The sequence below is a fragment of the Mytilus edulis genome, chromosome 13, assembly GCF_963676685.1.
Source record: "Mytilus edulis chromosome 13, xbMytEdul2.2, whole genome shotgun sequence".
Classification (NCBI taxonomy): Eukaryota; Metazoa; Mollusca; class Bivalvia; order Mytilida; family Mytilidae; genus Mytilus; species Mytilus edulis.
The window spans coordinates 48,355,150-48,375,886 of record NC_092356.1 but is presented as its reverse complement, the minus strand read 5'-3'; the positions used below and the strand labels follow the sequence as shown (position 1 = coordinate 48,375,886).

Sequence of the window (20,737 nt, the reverse complement as noted above, 5' to 3'; positions counted from 1 at the left end):
TGTCCCTTTTGTATCTTTCGTCCCTCTTTTACACTGACACACCGCGTCCTGATGGGATAACTATTAATTACACGGACTCTTTTTAGACGATACACGGACTCTTTTTAGTTGTTACACGGACACTTTTTATAAATAGAATCACTCGTGCATGATCAGTGAGTTCATGGGCACTTTAACTTTCAATTAGATTTGAACTTTTTGGTTCACCGACTTATTTCCTGTCTTTTTATTGAACACATTATTTACGTTAGCATCAATATCTTTTTTCAAACATTTCCAGTTAAATACTATTCACAACACTAAGGGATTAGACATTTAACTTCAATAGTGGGGGGTATGGATTTCTCCTAAAATACATATTTTGATCCCAAATTTTATGAGAAAAAAATTATTATGGTCAAGCAGATGACAAATTAATGTTTTGAATGATTCCTGATTTTCCAAATACCGTTAATAGTGCTCATTGGCGGATCCCGGGGGGTCCGGGGTTGGAACCCCCTTTTTTGTTGGCCGATCAATGCATTTAAATGGGGACATATAGTTAGAACCCCCCTTTTTAAAATGACTGGATCCGCCCCTGGTGCTAATTTAAACAAAAACATTTGGGTGATGGCGTTGAAAAGTAAATAGTTAATATACTCCAAAAAGAACATACCGCCCCCTTTATAAAGCAAAATATTCGGTCAATAAATGTTTACTTCAATTTATGGACATGAATAGTATTTTGGACAATGCTGAAAGTAAAGAAAGGATGCTACTGACGTGAACATTTCAATAAAAATAAGACAGGAAATAAGAAAATAAAAATCAAATCTAATATCAAAAGATAAAATCCCTATCAACTCACCAATGCACGATTGATCCTATAAACAAAAAGTGTTCATGTAATACACGTCCAAATAAGCAGCAAATCTAGAAGAAAATCATTCAACTTATGTCATCAATTTTGGGCGTAAGCTGCGTTTGGATCATATAGTAACACGTGTTTAATCCCGATCAACACTTGCAGATCTAGAGACGAGCATGAATTTAGAAAAAAATCAAAGTATATTCCTGAATATATATAATATTAAGACAAAATCCATTTTTTTCATAAATATTTCATTCACTAATTCAGGAATTCATTATTTTGATACCTTTATATTGTTATCGAATGTATATCAGTGGCGGATCCATGTCTAAATCCAGAACAAAACAGGGGGGTCCAACTTTATGTCCCCATTTAAATGCATTGATCGTAAAAAAAAAAGGGTTGTTCCAACCCCCGGGACCCCCACCACTGCATATTAAATTCATGTATTTGGCAACAAACGCGCGATTTTTACGATATTTTTTAAGGGGGAATGGGGGGATTGAATGGCTCATCCTGCAATTTTTCAACAAAAATAAAGATCACAGCCTGTGTATTCTAAAATGAATTAGCCACCCCCCCCCCCTTTCCCCCTCCCCGCTTTCCGTTTTATTCATAAAAATCAAACGTTATCTTACTTACCACTAAAATATTCCTTAATATATTACTTTTTTTACGAAGTTGCATTTTAAAAAGTCTTAAATGTGTACATTTATCTTTACTTGAAATGGTTCTTTTTTTTTATCAAATTATTAGATTCCTGATTTTTTTCTTGAAAAAAAATCTCGGTTGAAGGGAAATGAAAACAAAAAATGTGTTTATAGTGTTTATACTATAACTTACATTTACTCTTGCTTAAAGTATTATTACTTGAAACGTCGTACAAGTCAGATAAAAAAAACAAAAGTAACAAAAGAAACAGGCCGGTTACAACCAGCCGGATAGTTTTTCTGCACGAGTAGTCAGGTTTACAACATAGTAACACTCATTAGTTTCGCAATACCTGTATCAATGGTGCATTTTAAAATTTAATTCTACAGATAACTTCACGTGATCATACGCCAAACATGATCTGTATACAATGTAGATTTTATTTTATCTGACAACAGTCATAAATTAATATGTGTATAATTCTACTTCCAACATATCTAACAGTCTCCAAGATATAAGAACATTTGCAGTAGTCATAAACATCTGTTAATTGATGATTATAACATGTATAATATATTCATTAATATTAAAACTATTCATTCATATTTTTTTTTTATATTTAAACAAGTACTTTTGATAAAACCATCCCTATTTTCTTGTCACAAGCGTTTATCTTAAACAAATTCAATTGCATCATCTGTTTCTCCAAGTCAGTAGTTTATTAATATCTTTTTTTTAACTCAAAACATTCAGCTTCAAACTCTATACATTTGTGTCAATATCGTTCTTATAAAACGTATTCAGGATCCTTCAATTTGTCATTTTGGAATCTTAAGGATCGTTGACTCTTTTAAAACTCGCTATTAAAATTGCCAAAAATATGTCCACATTTTCTTTTTGTTAAGCGGCAAATTGCATTAAGCAATTATGGTACATATATAACGTAAGGTTTGCACAAGCAATTGCAATTGACATAACATGTGAACAGTCTACACATTTAAAGAAACTTTTATTAGTATAAACAACTGATTTAGGGTAGTAATGCACATAAATGTAAATGTGGGACTGCTTTAAACGTGGTAAACAATTTAACTTGTACCCCATGTGTTTTAAAAATTAACCTATTCGTACAATTTTTTAATTAAGTAGTCCGATTGGTTTTTAGAAACAACTTCTGCAAGTCGGGCATCATGTGCACGGCAGCTGCTCTAAAAACAAAATAAATCACGAATGTTAACACTGGTGCATTAGGGAGCTACCATTTGATTTTTATGGGGGGGCTAGGATGAAATTTGAAAAAAATAGGCAGGACAGGAGTTTTGAGTAAAAAAAAAGGCAGGATGAGGAACTTGTTAAAAAAAAAAGGCAGGATGACAATTTGTGTAAAAAAGGTCAGGATAAACTAGTAAAAAAAAAAGGCAGGACCGAATAGAGTAAAAAATAAAAAGGCAGGACAGAGATTACAACTAAAAAAAAAAGCAGGACAAAATTTTTCATCCTAGCCCCCCCCATAAAAATCAAATGGTAGCTCCCTTAACTTTGAATGGAGATAACACTTTATAAATTTATTGCGTCCGATTCACTTTTTTTTTTATTTAAGGAACGCTCAAACCTATAATTAGATCTAGACGACAGACATTGACATTCTAACATACTTAAAGTTTTCTAGTTATCATCACGAATTAGCTGATCAATACGATATGCCTCTGTGTCAACTCAATAGAGACATCTTATAGGGGTCTATATTAACCTCATTGGTCAATTTACCTAGCGGAAGTACATGTACATGTGACCCCAGTAGAATGGTCATTCTTTCAATATCCACCAAGGCAGAAAGACGTGTCTACTGGAGAAGGGCAGCCGCACTGAGACTTCCAAAGGTAAAAAAACAAATCTTTTTATTTACAAATAAAATAAAAATGCCTAGGTAGCATAGACCTTAGTGGCCATAGGCCTTGGTGGCTATTAATGAGATATATTAGACCTTGGTGGTCAAAAGCCTAGGTGGCTTATATGAGATTTTTTATACATTGGTGGTCAGGAGCCTTGGTGGCTATATATTTTTGTTATTTTTGTTATTTTATTAGAATATAATGAATGAGTACGTGCTGTTTTTGTGCGAATTTAGAGAATAAATGTTTTAAAATGTAGAAAATGATATAGGACCACGTTCGCCCGCTCGGGCTGCACGTGGGAAGCATGCGGATATGTGAACAGATTTAAACATGGTATAATGGTTATATGTTGGTATTTTATTATGTTATACAAGTGTGGACACAGATCAGTGCGGATAGTATGTTTGGATGTTTGACAGTGTTTTATATGACAAAAGAAGTTCTATGTTTTTCCCATATTATTAACAGTGTTGCACAATATGACAACCAACCTGAGCATTAGGAGAGTTGTTTATTTAATGTTTAGTTTTTTATGTTCAAAACTGGCATGGAAGAGACACTAATTGCATTAATTGCCAAATGATTATGATAGAATATGTACCACATCTTTGATTTTAGATACATTTTAAAGCTAGGAGAGGAACCATAACAGGTTCATTTTTTCATGATGTGATTTTTTTAATTATGGGAGATGGTATCTGAGAACATGTATTTGCTTACTATTTGTAAGGTTCTATTTATATTACTTTCAGGGCCGTAGCGTTATGGAGGCAACTTAGGCAAATACCTCACTTTTGAAACGACGACCAAACTTTAGCAGTGTAATTTTTTTTCAATTATGTATTTTACATTATCAATATGCGAGTTTCGAGTTTCAAATGATCTACCGTCACACTAAATACAGTGTATCCAATCTGCAGCACGTGCAGCTTTTACCATAGCGGTGACGGTAAAAAAAAAAGTGTTCCGAACACAAATCAAAATCACAAAAAATAAAAAAAATCTTAATGTCGTTACTAAACTGGTTGAAGACGAGTTCTTTAAAGAGAAAAAAGATGAAAAGGGTAACTCATGAGTATTAACACCGCTTATAAGTATGCTGGCTTATTCCTTGGTTTATTTTTGAATCGATAACGCTATAGTTAACCAATGTCTACACTTTCAACTCACTGAACAACAAATGCTAATCGATAAAATAATTCATTGACCAAAAATATAATAATTATTTATAATTAGTTTAAACAAAATCATTAAGTGACTTTTCTATGGAAGTCTTTAATGTATAAGGCAATTCATGATTTTTATTTATCTTTAATAAAAGTATGAAATTATGGTGTTTTTGGTATTGTTTGAAAATATTTTTTTCGTGTTTCTTTTTCTGATTATGATCAGCATTGTCTGGTTGTATGCTAACCGTGTTCCATTGATTCTAATGCGGTAGGCCGTGGGTTCTAACCCCGGTAGGCCAAACCAATGACTTGAAAATTGGTAGAATAATGTGTCCAGGTAGGTTGACATGTTTTCCAGCGGACTGTTTACAGGGCGGAGTTCCATATCGTAGCAGCAACATAGTGGCTACGTAGCTGCTATCAATATCTATGTAGCAGCTAGCCTATAGCTACACGTTCAATAGTCAAAATCTACGTAGCAGCTACGATATTCAACGCAGCCCTGGTAACTTGTGATCACTTGTGACATTAGTACGTCAAAAATATGGTTAAGTAACAATGTTGGTCTAGTTTTCTCTGTACCTATTCGTTTAAAAAACTGGGAACGGGCTACAATGGGTGGGAACAGGCTTTGTGGGCTTGCTCCATGTGCATAGGAATGATACAGTTGACAAAGAACGTGTGTTGAAGCTTTTCGATAGTACAGGTCACAGAAGAATCGGAAAGTTTTGGTTGACCAACAGAGATTAACTTTAATATTGAAACTTGTTTTGTTACTTACTAGGCTGTCTAAACAAAAAGCCCTTTCTGTTATATATTTTTTTTTATGTTCTTTTATTATAAATACATTGACCTCTCCCATAGTATTGCTGAAATGAGCTTCTCTCGTTTCAGGCAACCGAACCACCCTAAAAAATATTTTCGCCTCGCTTCGCTTGGCTCAAAAAAAAATTGCTAGTAGCTATAGTTTGGTAAATTTGTGTTTTTGTTTTATAAATTTGGCTAATGGACAAAAATGTTGATTCAAATCTAAATGAAATGCTATTATCTCCCTATTACTTACATTGTACATAAAATGGATACAACTTTGATAATTCCTTGTACATGAGACATGTGAGAGTTGTCTGTCAAATCTTTATTTCCCAATGAATGAATTGCATAACAATGAACTGAGCTCAAAGCAAAGCACTTTGAATTTCATAAAACACTTGGACAAAGAGCTTAATCCAGTGATATACTTTGTACTACGTATATACAGGTCCTTCATAAACATCCATCGACCAAAACCATATCTCAATAACATGCACATGGTTGGATCAGAAGTCCTGAAGTGAAAAACATGAATTTTATTATTGTATTTTAAGTATAAATACCGGTTAAAACTTTCACAAATTTGTGGTAAAAGCATTCAGCATCTATTAACTATCTATCACTTCATGCACAAATTGATATAGGGTGAGTGCCCCTCTGTTGGAAATAAGATCATATTTCCACCTAATTTTAGTTAACTGATGAAGAAACATTCAAAACTATAAATTTTTATCTTAAGACTTGTGAGTTTCTATTTACCATCACAACTGAATCAATAATATATGTAAACATATATAAGAGTAAAATTAACAAACATATATAAGACCAAAACTGACATTCAGGCTTTACTCCACCTTCATTTCTCAAGTCCATGTTCAAATCTGACTTCTTGATAAAATAAGATTCCATGTCGATGAAATATCCCTCTGATAGACTAGCGGCAACGAAATACCAGTTTTTAAATGATAGGTGGAACCTAAATTTTAAACGATATATTCTAAATATTGCTAATACATTTATTAATAATTCTTCTCAAAACTTTGCTACATTTTTCATTATTTTGTCTTTTGTTTAAAACTGTGTATTGACCTCTAGATGTCTTTCAATTACATCCAGGTTGGCTTATATCGATGTCTGATTATTGGACATGTTATACATCAATGTTGGGTTTGTTTACATAAATACAGACATGTAACAACTAATCCTTTAAATTCAAATAAAATGGATGCAAGAAATTAAAAGTCATCCATAGGCATTCTACTTTCAATAACCAGCTGGGCCATGAGCGCTTGATAGGCTTGTCACATGTACTAAGAATAAAGTTCAATTACTTCTCAAAGTCATACTAGAAATTTATGAAAATCAATCGGGGAGTTTCAGGCGGAAACGTTGAAATAGAACAAAAGAATAGAAGCTCTTTGTTAGAGAAGGCGATAAATGCTTACTCTAATGATTACTATAGTAACAAAAAAAATTAAAAAGTTAATAGAAACAAATAAAATGACAATTTTCTTCTCAATTACGAAGTGTTTTATTTAAAAACACCATTTGCATAAGTTTTCAATTTATCTAAAATATAGTTACTAGGCAGAACAATTAGATATCAAGTTGACGACATGGGTATCTATCAAGTTGGATGTAGAAAATGCATAACCTCCGATGTCTTTGAGAAAAATACCACGGACGGAGAAAATATCAATCTTTAAGTTCAGTAATTTTCGTGTCTGCCCTTCCATTATGTGACTCCAGAAAAAATCTCAAAAAAATGGGTAACAATTGTATCGAAAAGAGAAAATCGAGTACACCTTTTTATGTTAGGGCGTGTTTGAGTTGAATATTTTGTCTTGAAAACGTACAAAGCAAGAATATTTGATACATCATCTCGCTTCAGATTCTATCATTTTTATATATCAAAGCTACATGTTGACTCTATAACCTAAAAAATCACGGTACTAAAAGATGAAATATATTGGTCAAGTTAAATACCTATCTAATGAATCATAAAAACAGAGTAGGTGTGTTCGAATAGCTATTTTTTTACGAAAAGTACTTGATGACAGTCTTTCAAGTTGGATGATGAAAATGCATATCTTCGAGAAAAAAAAAAATTTTTTTTTTGTGTGTGATAACTAAGGTTTATAGTCTTCAACCACTAAAAAAATCTAGTCTGCCCTTCCACGTAATATTTAATTAGAATTTTTTTAAATATTTATGAATTTTCAAAAATTCCACCTGACAACCGATTAGACAATAATTCTAAGTTGAATCAATGCAGACAAGATCATTAACTGATGCTCATTAGCTAGTAGATACATTTTTCTTTTAAAATACAACTGACATATAAGGATCATAATGGTGCTATGCGGATAAATTTATCAGTTTTCAAGAGCAAAATTGGCAGCGCGTCATCCCTACAATGGCTTCCATTTCTACGATTGTGAAAATTAACTGGCTTAATGGGGAGATAATTTTGACGAAGTAGAATCCTGACTGGTTTACACCAATAGATATAAACAATGCACCAAAGTTTAATGAGAATTGTTGATAACATTATCAGAAACTTGAAAATTCCCCCTTTTTAATATATAAAACCACCATAACTTGGAAATGTAAAATTTGTAAGATTCTATCTAAAGGCAGCAGCTTACATCACTAGATATCAACAATTCACCAATGTTTAATGAGAACTGCTGAAAGCATTTTTGAGTTAAAGTTTGAAAACTGGAATATCCCCCCTTTTTTTAGGACTCGGAAACATAAATTTTAAAATTAGTAAAAAAAGAAGGGGAGCTCACGTCGATAGATATAGACAATGCACCAAAGTTTTATGCAATTTTACAGACTGACAACAGTATTCCATTATACCTCCTGTAAACAGGCCTATACAAATGAGAAAACCTTATACTGTATATTCTGCTGTAGAAGAGCCCAACATGTTCATATTGGGATACAGTTAATATATTGATATAAAAATTAGAGATTTATAAAAAAAAAAAAAAAAATTCATGGCATCAAACTATAAGTATTTGCATTTGTTCTGTTGATTAATAGCTATAGTGGCACATGTACATGAGGACTGGGATGAAATCAATTTTAAATGTATACATGTATAGTTCAATTCTGATCAATTGTTTCATGGTAAATAAGTTGTAGTAGGCTGTTTGAAGTTTGCAGCATATTCAACTTTGAACATCTTTTTCAGGTCTGCAATCCATATAGAACAAAGTATATGTTGTATGATTGCCAATGAAGCAACTATCCACAGAGGTTCAAATAACAAAGTTAATATAGGCAACTATACAGCCTTCGAAAAAGAGAAAGAAAACAGTCCAGACATGTTAAATACGCAACAATTGAATTGAGAAAAAGTAATGGCCTGATTTACAACTTATTAACAACAGGTGCAGGGGACTTATTGAAATATGGCGACACTATCTTTACTTTTGACACGATTCCAGTTTATTTTTCGCTTTATGACGGATAAAATAACTTAGGGTCAGCACTCAAAATAGGGTGGGTCGGGTAACCGTAGACAGACATATAATTTTTTTTGCCTAATATTTAATATGATTGCCAATGAGCATGATGAGACAACTATCCACAGAGGTTCAGATGACATAGCAATTACAGGCAACCATACAACCTTCATGTCCCGACATGAATAGTATCCCCGCTAAAAAAAAATTAAGTATATTTTGCTGCTTTAAAATAAGGGTAAAAAGATGTAGTCTTTTTAACTTCAATAAAGGGGGTGGGGTCATTACCATAAGAACAACTTTTCTAAAAGATGATTCCACATATATTCATTGTATTATCAATGAATAACAAATATTGAAGTGAATCTCAGGCATCTGAGAACAGACTATTGAATTGAATCGGTACATCTGTACATTTTTGTTCATGGTCAATCGACATCAATTTTTTGGCCTCTCTAATAGACGTCAGGTTTATGGCCATATGCAAAGATCCAAACGACGAGATATTTGGCCTGACATGCTGCATTATATGGAAATGACCAAAACAATAGAAATGATATATTCTTATTAAGTATGTTAACAAAATGGACATTGCATTTCATGAAATCGTATTTTCATGCTGTCACATTTATCATTGATATCAAAACTATAATACAGTTCAGAAGCCAAAGTTAAAGTAACCCGAATAATCCAGTCGTTATATTCCGACTCACTATCGATCGCTACACTCGAGAGGACACTGACCGATAGAGGGCGCTGAATCATTCGAGTTAAAGTTAAAGAGGCAGAACAAAGTTTTCACTATCATCGGAAACTAAACAGTGATTTGACTTGCTTCAGGATGTTTGTTTTTCATGTAGAGTCTACACGTATTCTTTCATGGCTTGATGAACAATAAAACATTGTTTTGAAGGTTTATCTTCTTTTTTTACTATATTTGTTTATGTTTATAAATTATTTCTATTGCAGACATAACATCATGAACGTGATTCCATGGATAAAACAAGCTTTGGTTACCATCATTACTTTGTCTACTTTATATTGCTTGAATATCATCATCAAGAAATATGATAACAGCATGTATAACCATGAAATACACAGACGGTTGATGTCCACAGATCTTGAAAACAAACTTTCAAATCGCATCCAAAATATTTATTCATCGTTTGGAAGGACCTCTGAAAAACACAACTTTACAAAGAGAGATCATAATGTTGATAACACAGCTGAAATGTCAAATAACGACAATAACATACCAACAATATTTATGTACGAAAAACACCATTTGGATTGGTTTACAGCATTCAACATAACAGACAAGTGTTTTACAAAATGTTTGTTTACAAGTAATTCCAAGTTTTTTAATATGAGCAAAGTCGTTATTTTCTTCAGAACACTTAGAAAACCTCCACCTGAAAAACTAGCTGGCCAGATATGGGTTTATTTTACAAACGAATCGCCTAAATACATGTTTCCTCCGCCAAACATTGCCTGGGAAAAATCTATGTCGAAATTTGATTGGGTAATGTCGTATCGACCTGGTTCTGATATCAGCCTACCATTCGGGGTTTTGGCTAAGAAAGAAAATCAGAATAAGCTAAATTATACTAAAATTTTCAAGGAGAAAAATAAAGATATAGCATGGATAGTAAGTCACTGTAAAACAAATTCTAGAAGAGAGGAATATGTAAAAGAATTACAAAAATATATTCAGGTAGATATTTATGGTAGGTGTGGACACTTGAAGTGTGGAAAACGATTGAAAATATCAAGCGATCTAAAAGTATGTAAGTCGTATATTAGCCAAAATTACAAATTTTATTTGTCTTTTGAAAATTCACTGTGTAATAATTATGTTTCCGAAAAAGTATATGACATATTTGAGGACGATAATATGATGTTACCAGTAATTCGTGGAGCTCCAAATATTACATCCATCCTTCCTGAGGGAACCTTTATTACAACCAGTGATTTTACGTCTCCAAAACAGCTTGCTGCATTTCTAGCAAAGATTGGTTCGTCCGAAGACAAATATACATCTTATCTTAGGAAGAAACATTCATACAGTGTAACAAACTGGGCATTTAATTTCAAAACAGCAATATGTGATTTGTGTACACGAATCAAAAATGAAAAACTTGTAAATAAAAAAATCAATGTGTATGATCGTCTGAAGGAGGACAAGTGCTTCAACCCTTCTGATATAATACATGAGAGATGATAATACTTTAATGGTTATTGTGTTAATAATAACTAGCTTTGTTTCTCCGTCACAACGTTTTGTATGAAATACTAAAACCTGGGCGTCCGTCCGTCGTTTTTTTTTTTTTTTTTTGGGGGGGGGGGGGGGGGGTATGTGGTCAACAGCTCGGCAGTGAATAGTTTTCTTTTATTGATATTATATTTTGAACTGTATTTATGTCATATAGAGATATAGGAAGATGTGGTATGAGTGTCAATGAGACAACTCTCCATTCAAGTAATAATTTATATCAATAAACCATTATTATTCAAGGTACGGTCTTCAACACGGAGCTTTGTCTATTTAAATGACAATTATCAACATTAACAAAGGACTTCTAGCAGTTACTGTCATGCCAGTCTGCCATACCCAGTTAAATTGATGGCAAGACCATGTCTTCATTATCTTAAAATCAAGCACAATCCAACCCGTTATGGGTTACATATCATTCCATCATAAAATATAATTTACGAGAAAGAACATAACTCTTAACATGCCAACAACTGGTTTTAGAATAAATGTGTTTATTGGCCCCTTGAGTGAATCAATATAAATTTCAAAAAATCTTTAATGATCGACCTGATAACAGTATCGTAACTATAACCCTTCTTAATAAGTCTTTTGTTTAAACGTTTAATTAGCTTCTGAAATGAAACACGAGATTGTTGTCCTTCGTATATAATAATACCATAAAAGATCGGATGTGAAATACCTGAAAGTAGAAACCGTCTGCATATTGATTTATATTTACGAATAACGTCTTTGTACCGATGACAAAATAAAGTGAATGTTTTGAAAAGTTTGTGATATCGAAAATCCTGGTGTTATAATTTGTCTGTAATGCAACGTTACGATTTCTTTCGTATAAATCAAATACGTTGTTAGATAAAAAATTAAAAACAAAACACGAGCGAAACAAACAAGTTGAGATATATAAATGTTCCGGACCATATGAGTATTCATACGCGCATGGTCATGGTCGGACCATATGAGTATATATACTGGTTTGGTTATCAACAGGCCGGACCATATGAGTATTTGGACCATGTAGGTATTTTTTCAAATATTTATAAACTTTATCTAAAAAAAAACCATGAAAATGTATTAGAATGAAATTCAAAACAGTGTAGCTGTGGCCATTGATTGACACATTAAAATCATCCATTGACTGGGGCAATTTAGGTGAACGTTTGTATGTAACGACCAATGCTCACTATGTACTTTTTAAAGACACTTAAACTATGGGGTCACCAAAGGTTCTCAACACCTAAATAAAGTAATTCGAAAAATTAATCAGAAATAACACGATATTTTGATTTATATCAATTATATAAATCAAAACACAAAGGTTATTCCTGATTAATTTTTCTAATTATTTTATAATTAAAGGCGTTAAGAAACCTTTGGTGACCCCACAGTTTAAATGTCTATCGTAGGTACGTCGTGAACAGTGGTCGTTACAGACAAACGTTCACGTAAATTGTCCCAGTCATTGGATGATTTTAAAGTGTCAATCAATGGCCACAGCTACACTGTTTTGAATTTCATTCTAATTTTATAATTCAAAGGCTATATAAAAATCAACTCTTGATGCCACATTTGTTTTCATCGCGAATTGTATTCTTAAAATCGCTTAGGATGGCATTTACTTCCACATGGTACCATAACTTTTTCTGCATTTGCAGGTCTTGATTGTGCATTATCCTTTGCACTTACATATTTCATGTGTAAAGAAATATTCCAACTAACTTGACAAAAAAACAGACATGGACATGTATGTGAATAGGTGTTATTATCGTGCTTCTATCATAATATTTAGTACAAACCTTTGTTTTTTACTACTTTTGATATATTATATAGATTAGATGTCTTTAAAAACCCTACTTCCGGTAAAATCTAACATGGCAAACATTGTACTAAAATTAGGTTATGTTTTAGGGAGGGTAATTGAAGTGTGTTTTAACGTATTGCTACTATCATTACATTGTGCAGGAACCTTTCTTTATTGCTTCACATGGATACAATGTATAAGACGTATATCTTTAAAACCCTAACTTCCGGTAATATCCCAAAATGGCGGACATAGAAATATCAACTTATTTAAATGTTCATTTTTTTTCAACATGTAAAGAAATGTTGTGTTTTGTCTATCCAAAACTCTACATCGAAGATATGGATTGAGGACCTACCTTTGAAATTTACGCCATATTTTTTTACCGGAAGTGTCAACTTGGTATCTAAACATTTACAACAGAACAGAATTAGTGGTTTTGGGGATAACTTAAAGCCAAAAGTTTAAGGACAAGCACAAAGAACAACATTTTAAATTGATATGTCCGCCATTTGGGATATTACCGGAAGTTAGGGTTTAAAAGATATACGTCTTATACATTGTATTCATGAGAAGCACTAAAGAAAAGTTCCTGCAAAATGTAATAATATTATCAATACCTTAAAACACACTTCAATTACCCTCCCTAAAAAATAAGCTGATTTTAGTACAAGTCCGCCATGTTGGATTTTACTGGAAGTAGGATTTTTAAAGGCATCTAATCTATATAATATATCCAAAAGTAGTAAAAAACAAAGGTTTGTACAAAATGTTATGATAGTAGCATGATAATAACACCTATTCACATACTAGCCTTCGATATTTGGCTGATTTTTTTATGATGTCCGCAATTTTGAATTTTACCGGAAGTGAGACATTTTTTTTCACATGCCTCCCTATCTGAAATCAAAGAGTAATAGTGGAGGAAGGTCCAGGCCAAATCTCATGCTTGTAGCAGGATGTGCACAATTTTTCACAAAGCCGCCGTACTAGACCTACAAGTTCAAATTTACTTTTTTTTTTTTCGGTCAATGGGTATGAATGTCGTTTTGGGCGGCGTGTACATTTTTCGGTGTTGATAGACGCCTTAATAAATCTAAAACCTCATATTTTCATTATTTCATGCGTGAGGGGATCGGTTCTGATTGAGAACATCGTGAATACGTGAGGAGACGTGAAATAATATCTTTATGTCCAAGCTATGAGTCGTTGAAAGTTCAAAGTTGGCTAAATTTGGTTAAATTGTTCATGAAAAAACACATTTGTGTGCATAAAATTGTGTGATAGAATTTTGAAATATCAATAAATCACCAAGTGTTTGTTACAGGAACAAGCAACCTAACCAATAAGTTCCAAATATGTCTTCAAATTTGCAGATTTCGGCAAATAATCGGTCAAGTTTGGAGACTTATTTGCAATTTATTGGTTATGCTGTTTATTCATATATAGAAAACCTGGTGAATCTTTTAATTCAAATTTTTCCATATCAAGAAAATTTTAGTTTTTTTTTCTATATGAATGGGATTTTGAATAAATAAGCATATTCACTTGCAGAAAAATAAATTCACATCGCAAAATGTTGCGTGCTTTTACGTGCATAATCTGATAAAAAAATGTTTGATGTACAATTTGTTTTGGTAAATAATTGTCATTACATACATATCTGTCGGAAAAAAGATTAACTGTCTTTTGTTTCGGTAAATACGTGGTTTAATTGACTTTTGAAAAACTAGTGTTTTAACAATCAATTTTTTGTCAAATAAGCAATTCAAGGGGGAGATAACTCTTTTCGTAAACAATACATACTAAGATGATAGGGGAAAATTTAACTTCAAAAATTTATTTGTGGCGAGAAACAAAAACGTTGACACTATTTTTCTTTTTATTCGACGTAAAAAATATTATAAAGCCTATCTTCCCTCAATTTATTTCAAAATTCTATTTCATAATTTTTTTTATGCACACAAATGTGTTTTTTCATGAACAATTAAACAAAATTTAGGCAACTTTCAACGACTCATAGCTTGGATATACAGATATGATTTCACGTTCCCTCACGCATTCACGATGCCCTCAATCAGAACCGATTCCTTCATGCATTAAATAATGAAAATATAGGGTTTTAAGATTTATTAAGACGTCTATCAACACCGCGGACAGCGTACACGTCGCCCAAAACGGAATTCATACCCATTGACCGAAAAAAAAAAGTGAATTTGAACTTGTAGGTCTGTTAAAAGAACCATTTCAAAATTAAAATGTCACTTTATTAGGCAATTTCTCGTGGGGTGACTGATTTTGTAGGAGTTCAACTCCACGCACACCAGTAAATGATAGTTATCTCTTCGTTAACGTATTCACCACAGCATAGCATCCTCCGATTTTCAATATTTTGATCAGTTGAATAAGAAAATTGCGATTTAGAAATGTACATACCTTTTGAAGCGGTGACAATTACTCCACTCAAGCACAACCGAAATATCCTCTCACGGTTTTCATGAATGAATGAATGATCTTTATTCTCATAAACCAAACACATAGTTACAGAGAAGATATTACAATAATATATATTACATATATAAGATATAGCATGTGTGAAATACAAATAAATATGATAAATATTTACACAAATGAAAAATAAACATAGTTGTTTTAACCAGGAGGATAGACTTTCACCGAAATAGATTTAATAAATCTACAAAGTTTCTCAAGCTCAACAATATTTTGGGTTGAACATACTTGTTTGAATTTGATAACATTTATATTTTTATTACAATATTGTGGTAAGTATTTGCATCTTTCATCTTTGAAATAATTACATGACATGATATAATGGTATTCATCACCAATGTCAGCTGAGGCGCAAAGGTGACACAATCTTTGCAGAACCAAATGTTCTGCGTTTGCAGATTACCAGCCGTGTTTAATCTACACTATTAAACCTAGAAAAATCATATTGCACGTGGACGTTAAACTCTTTAGTTTTAAAATTAGGTGATGTCTTGACACCCCCCCCCCCCCCCCCAAAAAAAAGGTTTTTTGATTTTATTATCGAGACAGTTTCATAATTTAGACATGTTTTAGAATGTTGTATTTAAAATATGAAAACGTGAGCCTACAATCGGTGAAGATGAATCAGAGAGCTAATGTCCCTTTAAACTATTACAGTGCCAACGGTTTTAGTAAATCTTAGATTTAGGGTGATGAAAACATCTGTTTGTGCAAAGTGTACTGTTTTTATATAGAGAATGTGGTTGGAAGGAATGAAACCAATCTTCCAATGACCCTCTTAGTTGGGAAAAGTCGTTAAAATGGTTGAACATCCCCTACTAGTCAATTACAATGACAACTTAAAATATAAATTACAAATAAAGTTTTACCTAAAGTAAGGACTTAAATAATTCCCTGTATAAATTTTATTCAACCCAGCCTTAATTCATATCATCTAAATTATCTAACTTATATTTTTTAATTGAATATTATAATAGATAACCTTTTCCTTATGCTGAAAATTCATCCAAGTCCATGAAACAGTCAAATAACATAGGATAGCATAGATTGTGGCCTTTTGCAGTTGCAAACGCTTATTAAAATTGCCTGTCAGGGTTTTAAGGAGGTACGAGAGAACATGTTAAATGCCTTGACTTAAAAACGGATATTTGTCACAGTTTTTTTTTTTTAAATTTCAGGGGAAAAAACTTTTAAAAAAAAACCCACAAAAAACTCACATTATCCGAATTAATTGTTATCTGCATTGAAACTGGAAAAAAATAGACACAACAGAGGGCATAATAGGTTATGAGGTAAACATTTATCAAATTAATCTAAAAAGTTCAAACATTTAAAGTGGCACAAGCTACGAGATATATAAAAAAATCTAAAATATGATTTTTTTGGTTCACTCATTAATGAAAGAGAAAAAGTGAAATAATAGTTCGCTTTCAGTAACCACTAACTTTGTTAAAATAAGCTCCGAAACATTGATAATGAGTTATTTACTTGCAAATGAATAATTCGACCTCATTGAATCCGTCTCCATGTGAACTTCAATTAAGTTATTTAAGGGAAAAGAATGTAAACATTGAAGTGAAAAAAAGCCATAAATCAATTGATTGACTGATTCGATCCACAAAAAAAATCATTCTTATACAGGTAAAAACGATGAGTAGCATATATTTTAATCAATAATATCAAATTACACAGACTTATAAAAATCAATCAAAGTTACACGAGTTCTTAATCTATTTATATCTATATGTATGTGTACATAGCTTATATGACCATCGGAGGTCTTCGGATGTCAACTCGATAGTCTTAAATTAGATGGTGTCTAAACTAAAATGCACACGAAACAAAGATACATATGTGGAGCCAAAGCCCTGTAAATTGTTTATTTTAGACTTTTTTATAATTTGGATAAATGTTTTACATTGTTATTAATTAAATATAAGGAGTCGAATCTGTGAACATAAATTTGACAGCTAGTGCCATTCTAAAAAACATATATAAAAGACATATCCATTGATAAGTAAATAATTTTAACTGCAATAGAAAAAAACACAAAAAAATATTATACCAGGCCTATAAAAAATTTTATAAAATTATTTATGGGTAGAAATTCAAGAGGCTGTGAATATTAAATTTCTCTATCTTTGTTAAAAGCCGATTAATTCCGACTACGTTTTTTCCATTTCTATGTTCAATCATGTAAAGCACATTTATTTCAAACCATATAATCTAAAGTAAATTTTCTGGGAAAATATCAAAATTTTTGACAGAGTTGTGTTTTTTTCGAAAATGTTTGGTTAAAAGTGGAAAAAAACGTAACCGGTAATTTGCAATCTCCCATACAGACAGAGTTATCGTCCTTTCCTCTCCATTGAGAAGGGACGACCCATACAGACAGAGTTATCGTCCTTTCCTCCTCATTGAGGAGGAAAGGACGATAACTCTGTATACTCTGTCTGTATGGGAGATTGAGGAAAAATAATTAGTAATAAAATTAAATGTGTCCCTTGAGAACTTTCTTAATTAAGAGAAACCAATACTAGGCGACAATTAACATTATAAATTAACAAGTAGTTATAAAATAATTACTAGACAACTCTGGAAATACTAAAAAAAATTGTGTTCTCCCTGCAAACACATGAAAAAAGAATGAAATGTGTTCCTTAGAAACATGAACAATTTCTAATATAAGCCCATACCAGGAGGGGGGGAAATTGACAACAAGTAGTAAATTTTTTTTAGACAAACCTGGAAACATAACAAAATGTTGCCCCTGAAAACATAACAAAATGTTGCCCCTGGAACCACACAAAAATGTTTCCACTGGAAACACAAAAAAATGACAATAAGTACAATTATATACATATTTTTTTTTAACACTCAGTCTGTTAAAAAAAAGAAGAAAGTTTATTTAAATGCAATCCGTAAAAAATTTAATAGACTTTAAAGCTACTAAAAGAGGGAGATCCATGTGTACCCCGACATGTATATATTACAACTAAAATGATTTCACAGTTCTTCATTTTCTGTTTGCTTTTGTATCAGTTTTTGTCAACACATAATAGCGCTTGGAATGAAGTGTAAACAGTTGGCGACATAGCGGTACCAAGTGATTAGCGACTCTATCTTCAACATCCTTGCACATCTTCTTCGGTAGGTAATGATAAGGGTTAATAATTAATGTTATTAAGTCAATAGGAGTTTGCAGGCTCTCTCTTGCTATGGCCAGACTACCTTCGTGTAGAATTTTGACGATAAGGGATGACCTTATTTGTGACGTTGTTTCACACAATAAGATAAAATTTTCAATGGTTTCGTCAGCTTTATTACAGAGTCTACACATCGGATTTGTTGCATAATTTGAATACTCCGCTTTATTAGATTGTAGTATGTAGGTTCCTGTAACTAATTTAGTGCAGATGGACAGTTTCTTGATCTCCGTTATATTTGCACTTGTTGTTTTAAGTAAAGGATGAATTCTGCCAATATCATATTCACATTTAAGATATCTTAGAGTTGAGTACCCCTTCATTCTGGTCTTTATGGCACCCTCCCAGTACTTGTGAATCTTTTTGGTTATAAACCTCTTCCATTCCATTTTTGTTAATGGCTTATCAAGATACTGTTCTATCTCTATGATGTCATATTTGCCACATATCTTTTTCAGATCAATAAACCAGCTATTGCTTGAGTAGGTTTTAATTTGTAGTTGTCGTTCAGCTATTCTCCATTCTAAGGACGATCTTTGAGATCTGGTTATATTCCCATATAGTGTGACAATTTTAATATGGATCTGCTTCAAGTGGGAGCAAGCCTGATAGTATATAGATAGACAGTCGGGTCAGCCACATTTAGTTTGAGAGATAAAATCTGTTTAATCCACCTTTTATGTTGCTGTTGTATAAGATCTAAATTTTTGCCTGTTGGTATTAAAACTTCTAGACCATAGGTCAAAACTGGTAAGATGTAAGTTCTAAATAAGGAGACTATTGTTTCAGGGTCTAATCAATTTTCCCCATGTAATCCAGCACCCATAAGACTGTACATAGATCTTCTGGCCTTTTTTATATTTTCAGTGATGGTTGTATTAGTAGAGTCTTTTTGAGATTTTTTTATACCAATATGAGAGGAGTCTTGAACAATGGGCATATCTATATTTTTAAGTTTCCAAAAACCTTGTTCAACATCTAGCATTTTATTACATGTTTTGATTGGTTAGACTACACTTTTTTGAGGCTGTAGTAGATATCCCTCTCTTTGGCTGAAATCAACTGCTAAATTTATCATATTTTGGAGTTCAAAGGGATTAATTTGCTGGATATCAAGGCAATATCGTCAGCACAAGTTGGCGCACAACAGTTCATATTCCCAATTTTAGCTCCCAATCCAGAATTGCTCAGAATATGCAGTAGGGGGTTGATACACCCTGTCTTACACCTTGCTCAATATTAAACAATCGATTTGACATTGTATTGCCCAATTTTACACAGGAAGTTGCATTTTCATATAAATTGCTGATCAGTAAAATAGATTGCTGTGAGAATCCAATTTGAAAAAGACGTCGTATCAGGTTTTTATGAATTACAACATCAAAAGCAGATTTTCCATCCAGTAATGCAACATAGGTTGGTAACTTGAGATCTTTATTTTCTCTTTCGAATTTCTCAATGAATAGTTCACAAAGCAATGGAGTGGATTTTGCTGTGAAACCTTTTTGCAGTGGGTTTTGATGTTTCAAAATCTTATTATTTTCCCTTCCTTTAATTATAATTTCTATGATCTTCGAGTAGGTTGGTGTTATAGTGATCCCACGGTAATTTTTAGCATTCTTTATGTCACCTTTGTTTTTGAAAACAGGAAAAAGAGTTCCAATTTTAAGTAAATTTGGTATGTAACAGTGTTCAAAACTTGTGTTAATTAAAAGTTGAAGATATTCTAAAAGTGTTTCGCTGGCATGAATGAAATTTTCAGCTGTGATTCCATTGGATACCGGTGTTTTAAAAATTACTTTGTTTCCCGGGGAAATTGTTTCTCAGGGAAATAAATTGACGAGAACTTTAGTCAGCTGCGATTGGCAGGGAAAGGACGATAACTCTGTCTGTATGGGAGATTGGGTAATTTGACCGGCTTCCAGACCACTTTCTGATATAAGCACATTTCAAAATCAAAATAGTTCAATACAATTCACAAGCTTTCATAATTCGTTTTAATTTTTTATTTTTTGAACAACCGTTACTTAGAAATTACTTAAAATATATGTCAATTTTACATTTTCTTTTTTTAAGACCTTCCCGGGATTGTATAC

The 20,737-nt window shown here is 32.4% G+C and overlaps 1 protein-coding gene across 1 annotated transcript; it reads left to right on the top strand.

Moving 5' to 3' along the window:
* The first annotated feature begins 9,929 nt into the window (after positions 1-9,929).
* On the top strand, positions 9,930-11,072 carry LOC139500367 (alpha-(1,3)-fucosyltransferase fut-1-like). The gene has a single exon (XM_071289110.1). The coding sequence runs from the start codon at positions 9,930-9,932 to the stop codon at positions 11,070-11,072; it is 1,143 nt and encodes a 380-aa protein (XP_071145211.1).
* Positions 11,073-20,737: the final 9,665 nt, after the last annotated feature.

Bases quoted from the DNA above. Each gene is read 5' to 3' on its own strand.
- LOC139500367 (XM_071289110.1), top strand. From the start codon at position 9,930: ATGTATAACCATGAAATACACAGACGGTTGATGTCCACAGATCTTGAA.